Source organism: Gavialis gangeticus, unplaced genomic scaffold, assembly GCF_001723915.1.
Source record: "Gavialis gangeticus isolate Ggan-Ray unplaced genomic scaffold, GavGan_comp1, whole genome shotgun sequence".
Classification (NCBI taxonomy): domain Eukaryota; kingdom Metazoa; phylum Chordata; order Crocodylia; family Gavialidae; genus Gavialis; species Gavialis gangeticus.
The window spans coordinates 47,380,297-47,396,680 of record NW_017729004.1 but is presented as its reverse complement, the minus strand read 5'-3'; the positions used below and the strand labels follow the sequence as shown (position 1 = coordinate 47,396,680).

Sequence of the window (16,384 nt, the reverse complement as noted above, 5' to 3'; positions counted from 1 at the left end):
TTGGCTCTAGCCTCCCTGTAGCTCCCCTCCCAGGGCCACCACAGCCTCCTGCTCTGCCCCACCCCACCTGACCCAAGTGCAGCCACTGGGAAGAGCTGGATTTTATTAAAGGAAAAGAGAAACCCTAATTGAACAAATGAGCAAAACAAAACAATTTTAGAACTCTGAGGGTGCATCCAGACAAGCATGCATGTGCCTGTTGCGGCACCTCAAAGCAGTCTGAGATGCTTCAAGAGGCATGGTAAGAAAGAAAAAATGTTCCCCATGCTGCATATTTGGTGAATGTGAATCACTGAATTTTGGGGGGAAGAGGATGGAGGGACAAATGAAAAAAAACAAAACAGCTCTACCTTCTATACCTTGGTTGTCTAGGGAAGGGATAGAATTTAGTTTCCATCTAAATCTCATCCATTGTACTCAGGAATGTGGAATGATCTCAACTGTGGAGTCAGCAAATTCTTCATCTGTGAAAGGCTAAACAGGACTGTTCGTTCAACAGTTGCTCCTACATCACCTGTACCTCTGGGTGGATGCCCTGAAAACTGGCTTTTGTTTAATAACAAGGTACAGTAACAGATGTCTCCAGAATATTGTATTTGAAAAGGAATTGAACTTAGACAACGAGATTCTTATTTTTATTGTTTAGCTTTGTACTGAGAATTTAGATTATCCAAAGATATATTCTGATTGTCTGACAAGACCATTCTGGTGATGCCACATCCAGTTTTGAAGCACCTGAGAAATAGATTTGTGAATTACTGTAAGTTTTAAATGACTTCAATCCAAACTTCTAAAAAGTTTTTAGATTCTGAAATGAGAGGGAATTAGATACCTAAATACCTTTAAAATACTATTTCTTTGGCCCTAGTCCTAAAAAACGTTTTGCTAACACTTAACTTTGGGTCAGGAAGAAGTGACCCATAATTCTGATGCAATCAGCGTTATACCACTATAAAAATATAGGAGATTCATGATGCAAGCTCTTGAACTGGGGTAACTTCTTCCCATACATGGGAATACTCTTCTTGAAAGATTGGGGATAAATCTGCACCATTGTAAGTTATCATGGCCAGATTTCATCAGTTTGCACCTTATCCTGGAATAATAACTTGCTCATGGCAAGCAGACTGTAAATAGATGTCTCATTTAACACAGGCCTGATTTTCCAGGAGTTTGACATGCATCAAAACAGGTGCAACATGGCCATTTAGCATGTTGCCCTTCCAACTTGTACTGCTGCTCTTCTGCCAGTAGATGGTCAGTAGCCTGGCTGGATTGTCCAGGGATTGACCCATAATAACCCTACAGACATACATTGTGGTGTCCTGTGGAAAAAACAATAGCCACTTTAATCCTGCATAACTCAGTGGACTTGTACATCTATAGGATCCCAGGATAAAAGGCTTTCTTTTGGGAGAAATGTGACATTTACCCACAACCATAAAGTGTTACTTGATCCCCTGCCATCTACTGGTGAGCCTACTGTGGGAAAAATACACATCTGTCTATTACATTACCGCAGTATAATTTCTGTTGATATATAAAATGGATTTACATTACATTGCGGCATAGGATCATTTGCCCTGGCCTTGAAAGATGACACAGTTAAGCAAATATATTCTGCTTGTGCCGTAGTGCTTACCTGTTCCAAACCATGTTCTCTGAACAAAATTGTTGACTATTAGTTGACAGAGAAAGAATGTAAAGTTGCTTCTTCATTAGACTGGATTAGAGGAACAAAGTTTACCCATAAGAAGCCTTTTCCAAAAGGAGGCATGCAGAATTAGATAATACAAAGCATGCCTTCTTTCTTTGAAATGACCTACTTATACACAAAAGGTGGATCTTTATGCAAATGCTTTTATCTCTACTCTACAATCAATGTATGACTTGTTTATATAAACCCTGGTTTCATTCTATCTGTCACTGTTGTTGTAAGTACCATTGCACAGTGGTATTGTAAAGAGTTTGCTATGTTGCATAACAAGGTTGCCATCCCAAGAAAATGTTTTTTTATTGAGAAGTTGCAGGTTGCTTACTGACAACCAAACTTTTTAACTGACACTATGCCACCCTGCCAAAGTGTTCCCTCTTCACTCCTATACCCTGATACCCCTGACCACATCCTTTCCTTTTTAGATTTGTAGATTTCATGGCCAAAAAGGGCCCATTAGATCACCTAGTCTGACTTCCTGTGTGATGCAACCTATTAAATATGTTTGTTTAGAATGAAATTGTTTTGTTTGTATGTTTGCAAGAGAACCAACAACATGGCGTCCAAACCTCAACAACATTTTCTTTTTCAGTGTTTCAGATTGTTTGATAGCATTAAAAAAGAAGCACAGTCATGGCATGCTGCACGGACTACATGTATAAATTTAGGAGGCAATCTGGTTACTGTATCAAGTGCAGAACTGCAAGGTATAGTGTGTACATTTTTTGATAATGGATGAGATAAAGAGGTCGACCAGTCTCATGGAACAGCCATAAAATAAAGACCAAAAAAGAAAAAACAATACAGCTGCAGTTTCTGTAATATATCTTACTACTATTGCTTATATGAAAAGTTGCATTTAATGATGGATGAGGTATATGTAGTTTGAATAAATTTAAATATACATATCAATGGTTTGCCTAAGTTTGAAAAGCACAATTTCAGCATAATAGTAGATTATAGATTGTGGCTGCCACTATATCAATTTCATTCAATGTGACTGATTTTTTTTTATTTGTTTTGATTTTCTAAATTTCAAACCTTCAGATAATGATAATGTGCATGTATATACATACTGTTCAGCATGAACAAAGATAGCAACATTGAGCTTCTGATTTAACTGTTATGGAAATCAGTATTGTCAGTGATTGGGGGAAAGTGCATTTAGTTTCCCTATTTGTAAAACTATTTGCTTTCTTTTAGCCTTCCTTATCACCCTCATAAAGGATGCTACAGATGAGGTCTGGATTGGAATGAATGATATAAATCATGAATACTTGTTCCTATGGACGGATGGAAGTGGTGTCTCTTATACAAACTGGGCAAATGGTTATCCAGATTATAGCTATCAGGTAAATATTGAATGCAAGTTATCATTAAATCATTACAATTTTGGTAGGTAGATCAAACTGTGTGTGACCCACACAATTTAATGTCTGTGGAATTCAATATATTAATTGTTGTTGAAAGCAGAACTACCATGGTCATCTTATATGTTTTTGGACATTCAGTTTGAAATATTTTTTAAAAAGGTCTGTATTGATAGTTGGACACTTCTTTATTTAAAATCAGTGTTTTTGAGATAGTAAACATTCAGGGCTTTTTAAAAAAATGTAAGTTATCCTTTATCCTATCCCTGTAATGCAGTATGAATCTTAATGAGAAGATGACTGGAACAAGGCCAATATTCTGCAGACTTAAATCCAGTGATTAGTTCACAAACTTAGTATCATAGAATCATGGGAAAGTAGGAGTGGAAGGGACCTCAGGAGGTCGTCTTGTCCAACCCCTTGCTCAAGGCAGGATCATCGCTGTATAAACCAACCTAGATAAGTATTAGTACAACCTGTTCTTAAACACTTCTGAGGATCCCTGGGTAATTTGTTTCAATGCTTCACAACCATCTAAGGGAGAAAGTTCTTTAATAACCAACCTAAATTTCCCATGTTGCTATATAACATTGTTTCTCTTTGTCCTATCCCTTTGACTGCAGAAAATAGTCTATCTGCATACACTTCATAGCCACCCTTCAACCACTTTAAGTTTATTATCAAATTCCCCCTCGGTCTTTTCCTTTCCAGACTGAAAAATGCCAATTCTTTCGGCCTTGGCCTCCAAGTCCTGTCTCCCAGACCTGTTATCACTTTTTGTTGTTCTCTGGTGGACTCTCTCCAAATGGTCTACCTCTTTCTGGAACTGAGGTGCCCAAAACTGGAAACACTTCTCCAGGTGACTCAGTTGAGACTAGTTAGGTGATTCCTATAATTAAAGGTTGCCAGATGATATGCTAATGCTGAGCAATTGCGGAGTATCACAAGGATCCATTAGAATTTACTAAGCTATTAACAGGTGGTTTGTGTTTATAAATGTGATTTACAGGTATTCACTATTACATAGATCTTGCACATGAATGCAATTACATGAAATACCTTTTTAAAAAAAAAGGCAGAAGAGAAAGAATCAGGGTCTCCTATTTTTGTTTTATATTCTATCTTTCATTTTATTAGATCTTACTCCCTATTAGATCTATCTTCAGAATAACTCCACTGCAGGCTAAGAGGTTTTCCCCATCATCATCTCAATTTACTGTTAAATGCAGAACATAACAGAGTACTGTTCAGTTGTGAATGAAATGGTTAATGTGGACTAATGGCTGACATTTCTACTTTTTTGCTCCTATTTTATCATCTTGACAAAATATCTTTTTCACAATAAAAAATGACAAGCAATTTGCACTGAAGGAGCCTCACACAACAGCTCTAGAACAATAAAGAACATGAGTGAAGGTGCTATTTGGTAAATGCTAGAACAATATAATATAAGTCCTGTTCAGATATGAAAAGGCTTATTACAAGACTAGATTACATGGCCCTGAGGGAGTATAAGTAATAAAAAATAGATGCTTGATCGACCTGTCTGTGATAGCTTGGTCTTCAGATGTGGGAGGAAAAGAAGTGTTTTTTGTTTGTTGTTTTCTTCGTGCCCCTTAATGTATCATTTTCCTTCTTAGTCTGACTGCATCTTTATGACAAACAAAAATATTGAAGAGGCAGGGAAATGGAAAGATTCAGACTGTCAGGCTAACAAAAGTTACATATGCCAGAGAAATACAGGTGAGTGCTCCTCCGCCATTCTTCTAAGTAAATAAAGATGAGAAAATGGTTTGATGTTTAGATTGCCTTCTGGATTGAACTCTAGCTCTCCACATACTCTGCATCAGCTCTGGCCTCTAAGTGAAATGTGTTTCACAGTTTCATATGAGCTCAAGAACATTTTGACAAAGCAAACAGGGATACTGATAATTTTTGCCATGGATGCCAAAAAAGGCCCCTCACTCTTCCTTAGTGCCACTCCAATCTACTTCCTTTGCCAAACTGGCTGCTCAGCTTTCTGCTCCCTACTTTGTGGTCCTTGGCCAATCTCCTTCTCTGCTTTCTGTTTCCTATCCTATTTGGTCTTTTGCTGCCTGGTCCCTTCCTGATCTGCCGTGTGCCCCACGGAGAAGCTGCCTGTGCCATTTGTGGCCTGTGTGTAACAAGGTGGATACCCCTACTCTAACAGTTGCAGAAGCTTGGCCTGTAGAAAAAGCCAGTAGGTGTCATGTAGCCCATCTGAACTAATCTTAGACACAATTGTAAAGGGATCAAGGCTTTATTCTACCTCAGTTTGGCTTGATCCCTCCTCACCTTGACCAGCAGATCAGAGGGAATTTCCCATTGCTGCAACCAACAAGACTTTTATGAAACAGAGGGAAGTTCTTATTGCCACAACTCAGCAGAAGATTGTTATGAATGCTGTTTGGAGGGAATTGTTTTTGGCTTGTATATTGGATGGGAGGATTGAAAGAGGTGATAGGACTAAGGTTGGGAGGGAGGAAAATAAACCCCTTAATATGCCAGCTCTCAGGAGGGGTAGGAAGGCTTGTTTGGAGAGATTTATTTAAGATTTTGTGAGAGGGGAAAAGGTCACTGATTTGTAGATAAATCATGGTAGAGGGTACATTAATTGTTTTTCTTTTTTTTTTTTTTACCTTGAGAAATTGAGGTTTGGTCTGCCTTGTCTACACTATTGATACACCAGATTTTGCAGCCTTGCCTAGACCATATTTTCAGCTGGAGCAGCATGCACCCCTCCCAAACCCTTCTCTTCTCACTTTCTCATGGTGGGTGTTTTGGCCTTGCAGCCACCAGTACCATACATCCTGGGTGCCATAGGATCACAAGGGATCACAGCCTGGAGGTTTCTCCCCTGTAATTCCCTGCATAGTTGCACTGTGGTTAAACAAAATCTAGTACTTATTCTAACAGACAAATTTATGGAAGTACTGCATACTTTCATAGAGGAGGGGTATAACTTCATGGAGAAGTCCTGGTTGGGAGCAGAGTAGCCGCAGAGCCAAAGGCTACAACTTTTTATTAAAGCTCTTTGAGTCATGGTTATTGTCATTGAAATGATGGTTTTACCACCCATTGCATCTTGATTTTTATTAGTGTTACATCTCTTAATCATTTTAAAACTGCAGACATTTGTTAAGTGGTACAATAGTTGCATAGACTATGAAACAACCATTTATTCCTTTATTTTCTTATTTTGCTACAGATCCTAAACTATATCACCAAACAACAGTTCCCATACCTGGCTTTATCCAATATGGTAACAGTAGCTATTCCATCATAAGTTCCAAAAAGAATTGGGAAGAAGCACACAAAAACTGCAAGGCTGAACACTCAGAACTTGCCAGCATTTTAGATGCCTATACCCAATCATTCCTGTGGCTGGACACATTAAAGTTTAAGGAGCCTGTGTGGATTGGTCTCAACAGCAATGTGGTAAATATATCAAATATACTTCATGTCAGAATACTTCTGCCCTATTTGTCATCGAACTATTACTGTCTTGATTTTCAAGAACTGTTACTGTTGCACCCTTTTGTCTTATAGTGGGCACTAAGCATGAGCAAGAATTCTTTGTTATCATAGAGAAGTTATGCTGGAAGAGGGCCTCTGCTTACCATCTAGTCCAACCAGGGATTGAACCTGTGACCTTGCTGTTATTAACAGGATGCTCTAACCAACTGAGTTTCTAATGATTTTAGTCTTCAAAAGCATCCAGAAAAGGAAGAAAAATAGGGAGAATTTACCTTCAAGAGCAAATTGGAAGCAAATTGGATGCTTATCTTGTTGGGATCCTATGACCCCAGCTGACTTTCTGCCCTTTTGGGTGGGGGGCTGGACTCGATGATCTTCCGAGGTCCCTTCCAGCCCTAATGTCTATGAGATGTGGGAAAAGGATGTATAAAAAGGAGACAAGCTGTGAGCATGATGGAGGATCTGTAAAAAAGGAGTTGCAAAGAGGCTGAGAGGAGAATAGAAGCTATAGGAATAGTGGGAGGTTGAAGGCACTGAAGAAAGCATGGTGAACTGATGACAGGGAATTGTGGGATCAAGAAAGGGATAAACAAGCAATGGGTAGGAGATGCATAGTCTTTCTTCATAGAAATGATTTATCAAAGTAGTGGAAGGTGTCCCAAAACCTTAAGGCTTAATTCACTGAAGCAGGTGGGACATTCACCTAGAAGGAATTTTCATGGAGTGGAAGCAGCTTTGTACTCCAGTAAAGGGATTCAGTGAACCAGTGTGTTCCCTAACTGCCTGGGTATCCCACAAATCTGAGCCAGTGCCATGTACTTAGGGTTTCATTGGTTCCCCTAACCTTTGGCAGAATGGAGTTTACCAGCTGGCCATTTGAGGCTTTGTTCATGGCAGCCAACACAACCATAACCCAAATGTCTGGCATTGGCTTGGGAACATCCTGGCCTAAATTTACGCCAGTTTGTTCCAGAGCAATGAGATGCATTTCTCATCTTGCTTATATTCTTTATTTTTATAACCATGTCACTGAAAAGAACTAGTGCTCCCATGGCTTGAAGCAAATACATGTAATCACACAGGCAAGGGGTTGCGCCAGTTGCAGAGATGAGTTTAACCCTCCCTGTGAACAACTGTCCAATTTAGCCAAGTCCTGAACCACAGAAAATCTCACTTTGTAGGTAGTAAGTAGACTTGACGGATTTTGGTAGCTAAATTTCTTAACATTCCTTTTGCATCAGGCATTTTCAAAGCCTGCCCAGTATCTGTGTATGACCAGACTGAGCTTGCAGCTTGCCTAGAGAGCAAAGATCCTGGTTCCTGCTGCAGACTAAGACTGCAAGGGCTAAGCCAAGGACACTTTTCTCCTTTGTAAATGCTCCTTCTGGCAGTCAGAACCTTCTGTGATGCCGGACCCAATAACCAAAAGCAGGCATGGGTCTCCTGTATTCTCTCTATATGTCTTTTGCTCGCCACAGGGAGGAGAAAATAAGGAGCAGGAATAAGCTCCATACTCTGTGAGGGGTAATATGTGGGGATATAGAGAAGAAGACCAGAGGAGGGTAGGAGAACTGGATCTGTACAGAGCTGAAGCTGTGTTGGGATCTGGATGGAGGGAAGAATAGGATTAATATACAGAGATGGGAAGACTGAGGGGGAGCTAGGTTGGGATTGGGGATACTGGAACATGGAGGAAACTGGGATGAGGGAGTGGCATGTATAGGGGCAGTGGGCATGCTATAGTATTCCTGTGTTTCAACATTTCTCTACCGTCAACAAATAGGTAGTGAAATCCAGAGACAAAATGGGAGACTCATTTCTATAAGAAATGAGCTGATACAAAGGATAACAATGTACAGGTGCTATTACTTATTTCATTAACTCAAGTGGTGGAGGTCTTAGGCTGTGAATCTAAAGATTCTCACCCTGCTGCTGCATCATGTGGTCATTAATATAGTTCCACATGATCAAAGTTTTCTTTCTTTTAACTACTTATTCAGAAGAAACAAACTCACACGGAAAAAATGTTAAGAACATCAACTGTAGAGCCTTTGCATGGGTCCCTAGTTCATACACATTCTGATACCAAAGTTAATTGTACAATCATGTACAATTTTTGCCACAGGGACCCCTACCTCATTCAGTGTGCTGAATGGACATTTGTTAATAACTGTCTTGAGTGCTGTAATGTGTAAGGCTGTGGGATGATATGCCGCGGAGGATGGAAGTCATGTAGTTAATAAGGCTGGGATGAGAAAGAAATAGGCTGGTACAGGCTGTTGAATTTCACCACTAAGAATTGGAATTCTATCTTGGCCTCTTCCACTGAGTTTGCTCAATAGTCATTACTTGTTCTGTCTATGGAATAAGATGGGGTCCTTCTTTCTACTGTTTCCTAACAATTGAGAACCTGATTTTTCAGCACTACTAAGGTAGGTTTTTTGGATACTGTGTTATTTCACTTTCCATTTGTTTTTAGACTGGTGGATTTTACAAGTGGACTGATAACTGGAAACTAAAGTACCAGAAATGGGCCCCTGAGGAACCAAAAAAGAAAATAGCCTGTGTCTATTTAGATGTGGATGGTTCCTGGAAGACAGGCTCATGTGATGAAGAGCATTTCTCTGTCTGTAAACGGTCTGATGGTGAGCAACAGATTTCATTTAGGCCAAACATGTACTTTCAGTTAGGGAGCTTGGAATTTAATTGCCGCGGTAGCTTGACTTGATTAATAATAGAAGGATGTTTCAGAAAGTAACAACAATTTTGAAATAAAACCATTTTATGTGTAATGAATGGGAAACGAAACAATAGCACGGAACGCACTGATGGTGGCGTTGTTGAATACACCTATTGTTTACAACTATGTGCTGAAGCGATGTGGTCCAATAAATGATCATTACACACAAAGTGGGTTTATTTCAAAATTGCCATTACTTTCTGAAACACCTCGTATACATATACATATACATATATGTACACACCTCCTGTGTAAGTGTATATATATGTGTGTGTGTGTGTGTGTGTGTGTGTGTGTGTGTATGATTAAGCTGGTTATATTGCTATTGAATAGAAAGGAATGTGACTATTGATAATGTGTGTGTTCCCTGATTTCACATTTATAAAAGAGTAGTGGTTTTATAATACAGCATGGTTTCTTAACAGTTATGCCCCCTCCTGATCCACCTCAACTCCCTGGAAAATGTCCAGCAGAGAAAAAAGGCAGATCCTGGATTCCTTTCCGTGGTCATTGTTACTACATTTATGTCTCATCTAAAGAAAACTGGTCTGGAGCTTCCATGGAATGTGTTCGACTAGGTGGGTGTCAGCTTTTATTAGGAAATAACAATAGAGGATATTGGTAGGACTCCAGAGAAATATTTGTTTCCATTCTTTGCAAATTGATAATATGTTCAAGGCAAAAACAAAACCCCCCAAAAAACAAAACAAAAAACAACCAACCCCCCCCCCCCAACTGGTCAGCAGGAAATATTTGTGAGAATTGGTGGGGAATTGGGAATGAAAAGTAGTGCCTCTTCTCCCCTTCCCTTTCAGACTAAAGACCTGGAAAACTTTTTTATGAAGCCTGGGTGGAAGAAAACAGCATATATATCTCATACCACATCCCCCCAGATAAGATATGTACCTTATTTTTGGCGAAGCAGAATTAAGAACAAAAGATTTACCAGTGTCTTCCCTGCCATAGCATGGGAAGACCATGGCTGAATGTTCACAGCCTCTGGTAAATTGGCATCTGCCTTAGGACTGGATTCTGACCTCCCTCCATGTGGCTAGAGAAGAGAAGCAGAAACCATTACAGGGATTCTGTTCAGGCACAGAAAATCTGTTTCCCTGTTTAAGACATGCAAGACTTGAAGGGCTGAGTATTGGGGGAAATGTGTGTGTAATATGGAAGTAAATACACTATTCCTCTGAAAAACTTTCATTTTTCTTTCTTAGTACCAACTATTGCCCATTGCAAACTAGCTTACATCTTGCTGTTCCTTTCTACCATCTTTGAATGGTACTGTGGCAGGGCACTGTTTGTACCTGTCACTTTAAGGGCCTGAAGCTAGCAGACAGCAGGTGCCTGATTAGGACAGCCATTTTGTATCCAGGGCTGCCCATATAAACAGGGAATATTGCTGCTGGAAGGCCAGGCAACAACATTGCCTGGCTGCCGGGGTGCTGGTGTCATCTGGAGGTAAGGGAGGAACTGTAGGGAATGGTCAGGAGGCTCCTGGTCCTGGGCATGCCCTAAAACTGCACCCTGCCAGGAGTGGGTGGCCTGGTGGGGCTTTCAGTGGTGTGGGAGCTCCCAGGAAATACCAGGCCAGTTACCACCCCGGTGAAAGGTGGGTCGGGGTGCCTTAACCCCTAGCTCCCACAACCGGGTTTGTTACCCCCTTGTAGGGTCTGGAAGGAGGACCTCAGTGAGAGTGGGGCCATAGACTCAAACCTGTCTTGACATCCCCCGACTAGTCCACAATGGGGCCAGGACCAGAAGGGTCGAAAGGCCAGGGGCTCACCATGAGGAATGCCCAAGAGCTGAGGTCCTGGGGTTCCGACTGGCCTGGAGGTAGGCCAGGGCTAGTAGCCAAATGTCCTGGGGGGGACCATACCCATAAGGGGGAGAAGCTCAGGAAGCTATGCAGCTGGGAATGAAGGCAGAATAAGCTGCCTGAATGGAGGGATCTAAGTGGGGTCCAACTAGTAGGATTCTGGGGCCCAGTGTGGGGCCAATGATATGGATAACATCTGGATGCCATCTGCGAGGCTTGGGTTGCGGTGTAGGGGAAGAACGGAGCTGCAGATAACGCCCCCTGGCAGTGGGGCAAAAAATGGGCAACCTCCTGCTTTATTAATATCAATTAAATAATTAACAAGGCATGGCAGGCGACAAGGCATGTGGTTAGCCCAGAAGCAGGTGGGCAGGCCACAGGGAAATCAGCCCCGAGAAGGCCCCCTGTTACAGGTACCTAAGTGCCTAAGTGTACTTCCCATACATTCACCAATAACCTCAGCTATTAAATGACTAGCTGCTTGCACCCTAGTTTTGCTTCTTTTGACTTGTTTTTCCTTTCTCCCCATCTATAGTTTAGTCTCTATACATCTTGTTCTGCCTGTTCTTCCTTCCCCTATCAGCTGGGTTCTGCTACCCTTTCATAAAGCACAGGGAGCACAAATGTGAGTTTTTTGTATTTATCTATTTTGAAGCTATTGGTCTGCGTTCTCTGGGACAGTTGATAAACTACATTGAGGAGTGAAAAAATAACCTTGAAGAGAAGGCACTTTTATTCCAAAGATCAGAACATAGGGGCTATATTCTGCTGTTGATGTATTCCTGGATAATTTACTGGTTTCAGTGCAACATAAATTACAAGATTCAGCCAATTTGCATGTATTGTCAGTCTTAAAAAAATCAGATCATAATTATTGTTTCAAAGAGTGGATCATATAGAATGGTGAAAGTTGCTTAAATTATGCTTAGTTATTTATAAATGTTTTTCAGGTTCCTCGTTGGCTACTATAGAAGATTCAGCTGAGATGAATTTCCTATTTAATCACTTGCATGCATTTGCAAGTGATTCAAGCCAGTTTTGGATAGGAATGTACAAAAATGTGGATGGTAATAATTTAATTTTCAATATTTAGTTGCAAATAAATACTCAGAGGTAAACTCCAGCCAGGAGCAGTTTGAGCCATTTCAAGTGGGGCAGGAGCGTGGCACCACATCCCCACTGCTGCGAGCAGAGTAGGCTGATCCATGTTGTGGGGAACACTACCTCTCACCCTGCTTGGACCAACTTGCTCTGCTTCTGGCAGGAGCAGAACCAGTGTGAGTGGCAGCAGGGAGCCCTGCTGCTTGGACTGGCTTGCTCTCCTCCTGGCAGGAGGAGAACTGGAAGCAGAGCAGGTCCAAGGACAGCAGGAGGCACTGTGGCTTCTGGGCACTCTGGGGCTGCAGCACTTGCTCTGCTTGGTGGGAGCAGCAAGCCTGTCCTTCCCTTAGCTCTTAGTCCTGCCTCTCCTCACTAAGCCTCTATTAGCAAGTTGCAGCTGTTCAAGTGAGAGGCAGTCAGAGCAGGGTTTTTGCCTTACCATGTGACTGCTTCCATTGAATCAAATAGCACTAAGTCGATTAACATTTGTTCGGTTTACAGCATAAGGTCTAGCAAGGCCCTTGGAAAGGAAAAAAAAATCCAGTGGATTTGTCAGATAGGCCTGTGCGAAGCAGCTAGTATTCACTTTGGATTCAGATACGGCCGACTCAGGTGACAGTGATTCAATTCGGTGATTCAGATCACTGTCCTGAATTAATATGTCTGAATCTCTGAATCAGCCAGACCCACCCCCCACCTGCTCTCTCAGTCCTGGCAATGACTGCACCACCTGCCCCAGCTCCAGGCACTTGGGGGGGGGGGGAAATCCCTGACTCAGAGGGTGCTGCTGGGCAGGGGCAATCCCCACTGCTCCCCACTGCCTCATGCTGTGTGGGGGGCTCTTCATGAGCCCCCTGACCCCACCTCCTGCTCTCCCAGTCCCCCATGGCTGCCCTGCCCACTGTGGCTCCAGCCCTTTAAGAAAAAAAAAGAGAAAATCCCCAGACTCACCATTCCTGCTGGTGGGAGGTGCCCCCCACTTCCCTCCACTTCTCCATGCCATGTGGGGGGGCTCTACATGAGCCCCCCTAAGCCCTGAGGCCACAGCAGGAACGGTAGTCCTGGGGCTTTTCTCTGTTTTTTTCTTTTTTTCTTAAAGGGCCAAAGCCGTAGTGGTCAGGGAAGCCATGGAGCAGGGCTGGGGGAGTGGGAGGAGTTTCAGGGGGCTCGTGTAGAGCCCCCCCATGCAGTGGGGAGCAATGGGGGGAAGCCAGGATTGCCATCACACCTGGTGAGCACCGGGGCTTTTCTTTAAAGGGCTGGGAGCTGGGGTGGGCAGGGCAGCCATGGGGAGGTGGAGGTCAGGGGGGCTGAGGGAGCAGGGAGGGGCTGGGGGCTGGTAGGGGTCCACCCATGGTCCCCTCCCCCTACTTAACAGCTCAGAGTCCATCTGCAGCTCCCTGCTGCAGCCACTGGGGACTGTCCAAATCATTGAAGCTTTCTGAGTCTTTTCTGAAGATTCAGAGAGCTTCAAATTGATTCATACCTTTTAATTGGTCCCCTGATTTGATTCAGAGATTCAGCCACCGAATCAGGCCGAATCTCCTCCGAATCGAATCATCACTCAAAACTTCACACAGCCCTATTGTCAGAGCTGGGGGCTTGGTTCTGGGAGAGCCAGGTATCAAAATCTCCTATACACATGCACAGAGCCTGCTCCAATGCTCTGGAAATCTAATGAGATGGAACAGACTCAATTAGTTGAGTCTGCTGGAGTACAGAAATTGACGTGCTTCAGCAGCCTGGCACATTACATGCATCTGTGTCATCACATATCTCCTCACTGAAAAAATGGAGGCAGGGTGCTTTAAAATAAAACACATTCAATGAACTTTATTTTAAAGCCCCCCACCACCATTTTTTCAGTGTGGGGATACCCAGTGACACTGATACAAGTGACATATAAGCACTTTTAATTGGCATGGCTTGCTAATTCATGCTCCCAGTGCTGCGTCCCACAACATGTGTAAAAATACACAAGGAGCTTGGAAAAGATATGTGAGGGCCTGTTGAAAAGCTGGGGTATGGAGAAGCTGAGAGGCACTGGAGTTATGAGATGTTGGATCTGCAAAGACTGGTGGTGAATTGGGCTCCAGGAGGTGGGATTCAGGTAAACTGAATTGGTAGGACCTTCAAGGGTTTCTGTTTTTCTTGATAACCTTAGATACCAGGAGGAGAGCTATAGACTTATTTTCAAACTCTGACACCCAAAGCATGTAACACAGGAATCTAAATAGGCAAGATTCCCCAGCTGGATAGATCTCTCCGTGATCTTTTGGGGCAGCTTATCAACAGCAAAGGCTGTGTAGCATAAATAAATATTTATTTAGGCAGGGGAGTCTATTGCATTAAGTATAGGAACACACATTTCCATGGGAAACTACAGTATCATTTCTGAATCATTTTATTTTATATTATATTATTTTTTAGGCATAGTTATTCAGGTTTTGTTTCTTTCCACTGAAAACTCAAAAATTTCCATTCAAAATTATGATACAAACAAGTTTCTGTTTAGCTTTAGTTTTAGGACCTGGGCTTCCCTGCAATCAATAAGAGACAGGTGGTAGTGACCTGAATAGGTAATGATGTTATTCAGTTTGGCCTGATAAAATAAGGCAGTGTTAAATAATTGAGCAGATCCTGGTAAATGAGATGTTCTTCAGTCTTGGATATAGTCAGAGTCCAAATCACTAGCATGCTTTGGAGGCCAGGATCCAAAGAACTTTAGAGACAATATTAAGCTTCACCTTTACTACTGGCTCCCAGTGCAAATTCTGGTGCAAATTCAAGGTCTCTTTAGTTTTAATCTTTAACACACTTAGTGTGCCTGGCAGTACAGTTAGTGCAATAGTGTAATAGTGAACTAACTAACTATGTTCTTCTATGACACCATAGATAACGGGGCTTAATATTCAAATTGCTAAAGCTCAGGCATAAGACATCCTTAGCTAAGTGTCTTTTTCTGCTCTGGGAGGAAAACTGAATCGTGTAATAGTAAGGTGTTGATTTTACCAATTCATTAGTTCAATGTCAACCTTGTCATTTAATATTTTGTACTTATCATTTTAATTTTAGATGAATGGACATGGATAAACAACAAAGCAGTTGATTTTGTCAACTGGAAAGAAGGCGAGCCTTCAACTTTTTCTAGTAAAAACTGTGTTTTCATGGATGCTTCGGATGGACGCTGGAGAGTCTATTACTGCAGTTTTGACAGACATTTTATTTGTAAAATGCCAAAGAGTAAGTTCAGTCTATTGCATTATTTTGTTAGTGATGACTATTATTATAATACAAAGTCCTTTTGCCCAGTGAATTCTGTGTAACTAGATGTTTGTGATAGCTGTTTCTCTCCATGGACTGAGATCTTGTTGTGATGGAGAGGCTTCCAATGGTCCTCAGAGCAGTTGCCCAGATTCTCATGCTCCTATTAGGTTCACCTGTGGTCAGCAGGCCTGAGGGAAGGCTCTAGACAAACCATAGTTCAAACCACAAGTCCTCAACAGCAGATCAGGGAAAAGGAGATATTAAGACCTCAATGACTGTAAAGATGGAAGAAGGCTGCAACAAGATGGAGGTTTCCTGTCATCTAGGGTTTTCCCTCATCACTGGGCTCAGATCTCCACCTTGTCAAGACTGTTATTTCTGCACACCAGGTTCCTCATGTTAAACAGTCACATGCAGGCTTCTACTACAGGAAACAACACACTCTCCTGTACCAACATCCAAAAGCCCTATGGCAATGGATGAGTCGTGATGTAGACAGAACTGGTGAATCTGGCAGCCTCCAGGCATGAATCTTCATGCAGGCGGTGGTAGTTTGATGGTTGTCTTGCACCTGGATTGAGACAGAGGTGCAATTCGGCAGTTGCAACCATGACTGAGCAGTCCTATTCAGGATCCTCTCTGATCACCCCACATGGGGAAAGGACCACAAAAAGTGCCTTAAACATAGGCTGTTTTATCTGCTCCTAGCTAGATAACCACATAAAGCGGTATCACTTTCTCTGCCATTGAAAACATCATAGGAAGATAATGATTTTCGCAACATGTAAGATTTCATAGATTTCATAGACATTAGGGCTGGACAGGACCTCCAAAGATCATCGAGTCCAGGCCCCCGCCCAAAGGGCAGGAAG

At 42.1% G+C, this 16,384-nt stretch overlaps 1 protein-coding gene across 1 annotated transcript in view; it reads left to right on the top strand.

The window, feature by feature from the left end:
• Positions 1 to 16,384, top strand: part of LOC109291350 (macrophage mannose receptor 1-like) — a 77,734-nt gene that overhangs the window by 51,864 nt on the left and 9,486 nt on the right. Inside the window, exons 20-28 of the mRNA XM_019508331.1 lie at positions 422 to 564; positions 2,307 to 2,421; positions 2,918 to 3,066; positions 4,725 to 4,827; positions 6,314 to 6,543; positions 9,062 to 9,227; positions 9,748 to 9,900; positions 12,095 to 12,211; positions 15,321 to 15,488. Coding sequence (XP_019363876.1) covers positions 422 to 564; positions 2,307 to 2,421; positions 2,918 to 3,066; positions 4,725 to 4,827; positions 6,314 to 6,543; positions 9,062 to 9,227; positions 9,748 to 9,900; positions 12,095 to 12,211; positions 15,321 to 15,488 — 1,344 coding nt within the window. The remainder of the gene's footprint in view (positions 1 to 421; positions 565 to 2,306; positions 2,422 to 2,917; positions 3,067 to 4,724; positions 4,828 to 6,313; positions 6,544 to 9,061; positions 9,228 to 9,747; positions 9,901 to 12,094; positions 12,212 to 15,320; positions 15,489 to 16,384) is intronic.